Raw genomic sequence first — 2,288 nt, 5'->3', positions numbered from 1 at the left:
GAGAGAGAGTGTGTGTGTGTGTGAGAGAGAGCGAGAGAGAGTGTGTGTGTGTGTGAGAGAGAGAGAGAGAGAGAGAGAGTGAGAGAGAGAGTGTGAGAGAGAGAGAGAGAGAGAGAGAGAGTGTGTGTGTAAGAAAGTGTGTGTGTGTGAGAGAGTTTGTGAGTATGAGAGAGTGTGTGTGTGTGTTTTAAGATATTTTAGGCATAGAGTGTGTGAGTATTTTAGGCAGAGAGTGTGTGTGTGTGTGTGTGTGTGTGTGTGAGAGAGAGAGTGTGTGTGTATGTGTGTGAGAGTGTGAGTGTGTGTTTTAAGATATTTTAGGCATATATAATGCAAAAAAAAAAAAACTCGTTAGAATTGAGTATGTGCCAAATGCCTATTATCTATATGAATCTTTCTATCGTAAATTACCATTATCCCATCTTCACTATTTGTTTGCTGTGTGTATGTGTGTAATCCTTACCCAAACAATATGAATCATCTAAATGATGAGCACTGAAGTTTGTACGTGTATAAAGTCACATTACTACATAAATAGGAATTCTGTCTTGCATACTTTGTTTCAAAGAGCACAAATATGACAATATTATTACTGTATCATAAACTGGAGATAAATAAAGCCATGAAACAAATACTGTAAGGGCCATGTCACATGGGTAATTTATTTGCAGCAACAATTTTATTTTAAGAATTTTTTCCACAGAAATCAGTGATTTTCTATGGACTCTCTAACTTACTGTTATTTGGCTGGTTATTGGTTATTTTTTTCTCAGTCACTTAATGTTTGAGTTTTAGCAATATCTCATGTAGATGAAAGGATCTGCAGCAACAATAGCACTTATTTTACTTTTATATGTTCAGCTACAAATCATTAGACCCAGCTACAAATGGCTATTTTATTTTATTTGTAGTATGACTTGGCTTCTGTGACTAAGGGTGAATTTTACATTTGGTTTGAAAGTTAATTTTTTTTACATTAAATATTTTTTCTTAACAAATAACGCTATAATATGTATATAATTATGACACATGATTTCCAAAGACTATTCTAGAAACACAAGAGCAATTATTTTGCTCCTTTAACACCCATGACTACAGTTGAGCTTTGTTATATTTACAGTCCATCCCATTTCAATTTTCCTCATCATGTCATCAATACCAAAAAAATATTCAGTACTCACTCAGCTCCAAGTCCACCCTGGGATTTTATTTTATTTCACTACATTGCCCAAGATCATTCTCTGGGGTAGAGAAAGCAGTGAAATTGCAAATGGCAGTCATTGCCGTGCAATCTCCTCACTTATGGCTGGTTCAGCTTCACAACTTCTAGAGAAATTTTTACATTTCCATTCAGCTGTTTTTCTGTGATTGAACCTTTTCACACATACCATCATTTACCTTATCTCATCTATACCTTTAGAGAAAATTAACAAAAGGAGACACATACTGAATTTTCATCTTCCTCTTCCAGTTCCCTCTGTTGCTCCTCATGCCGCTTTGCCTTGATTTCCATAGCTTCTGTGATGAGGTCTCTGAGAATCGACACAGGTTTAGCATTTTTGATGAATGTGTGCTAGAGAATAAAAAAGAGAAAATATTTAAAACTATAAGTAATGCCACAGGCCTAAAGTTCATGCAGATGTTAGGTGATCATTACGGAATGTTCCACTGAAGGCATCTATTAGAAGAAAATCTATCTTGACCAGGTTAGAATTATTTGGACAATTGCTTTTTGTTGCCATGCGGGGAATTATATGAGAATTGGTTTTACCCTGAATATAGAATTTAAAAAAAATGAAAGATGAAAACAAAGGTTGCCCAGAGATGATCATATTTTTTCCAGAGAATGAAGGAAAAGATATATAGTTAGTTCAGAGTAGTTGGTACACAGCTGGCAAACAAAAAAGGTAAAAGTGTTAGAACCAAGATGGAAAATATTTTTTTAAATAATAAGCACCTACAATTGTCAGAAGGACTGGTTACTTTCATTCACTCCAGTCAGAAAAGGCACAATTACCCACACGTGAGTGGAAGCATAGCTAGCAATCTATCAGCTTGTGGCCATGAAGGGCAAAGTAAAAGGTTTACTAGGCCCTTTTCCTGCAGAATATACTTAACAATAATTGCTCCCCGCACAGCCCAAAATGCCCTGGATACATTCCAAATCTCTGTAGAGGATCATACTGGGCTATGTATCCTATCACCGACTCCACGTGACAGCACTGGGGCAAATAGGAGGCACCTGATATTCTAACATGGGGCAAATAGGAGGCACCCGATATTCTAAC

General features: G+C 36.3%; 1 protein-coding gene across 1 annotated transcript in view; it reads right to left on the bottom strand.

Annotated features, from left to right (window-relative positions):
• The window catches only part of LOC140330597 (serine/threonine-protein kinase 3-like), a gene marked incomplete at its 5' end in the record, with an annotated part of 59,823 nt that extends 58,250 nt beyond the window's left edge, over positions 1–1,573 (bottom strand). Inside the window, 1 exon segment of the mRNA XM_072410855.1 lies at positions 1,448–1,573. Coding sequence (XP_072266956.1) covers positions 1,448–1,513 — 66 coding nt within the window.
• Between the last annotated feature and the right edge of the window lie 715 nt (positions 1,574–2,288).

This window comes from Pyxicephalus adspersus, chromosome 5 (assembly GCF_032062135.1).
Source record: "Pyxicephalus adspersus chromosome 5, UCB_Pads_2.0, whole genome shotgun sequence".
NCBI lineage: Eukaryota > Metazoa > Chordata > Amphibia > Anura > Pyxicephalidae > Pyxicephalus > Pyxicephalus adspersus.
This window is presented reverse-complemented; position numbering and strand designations above follow the sequence as displayed.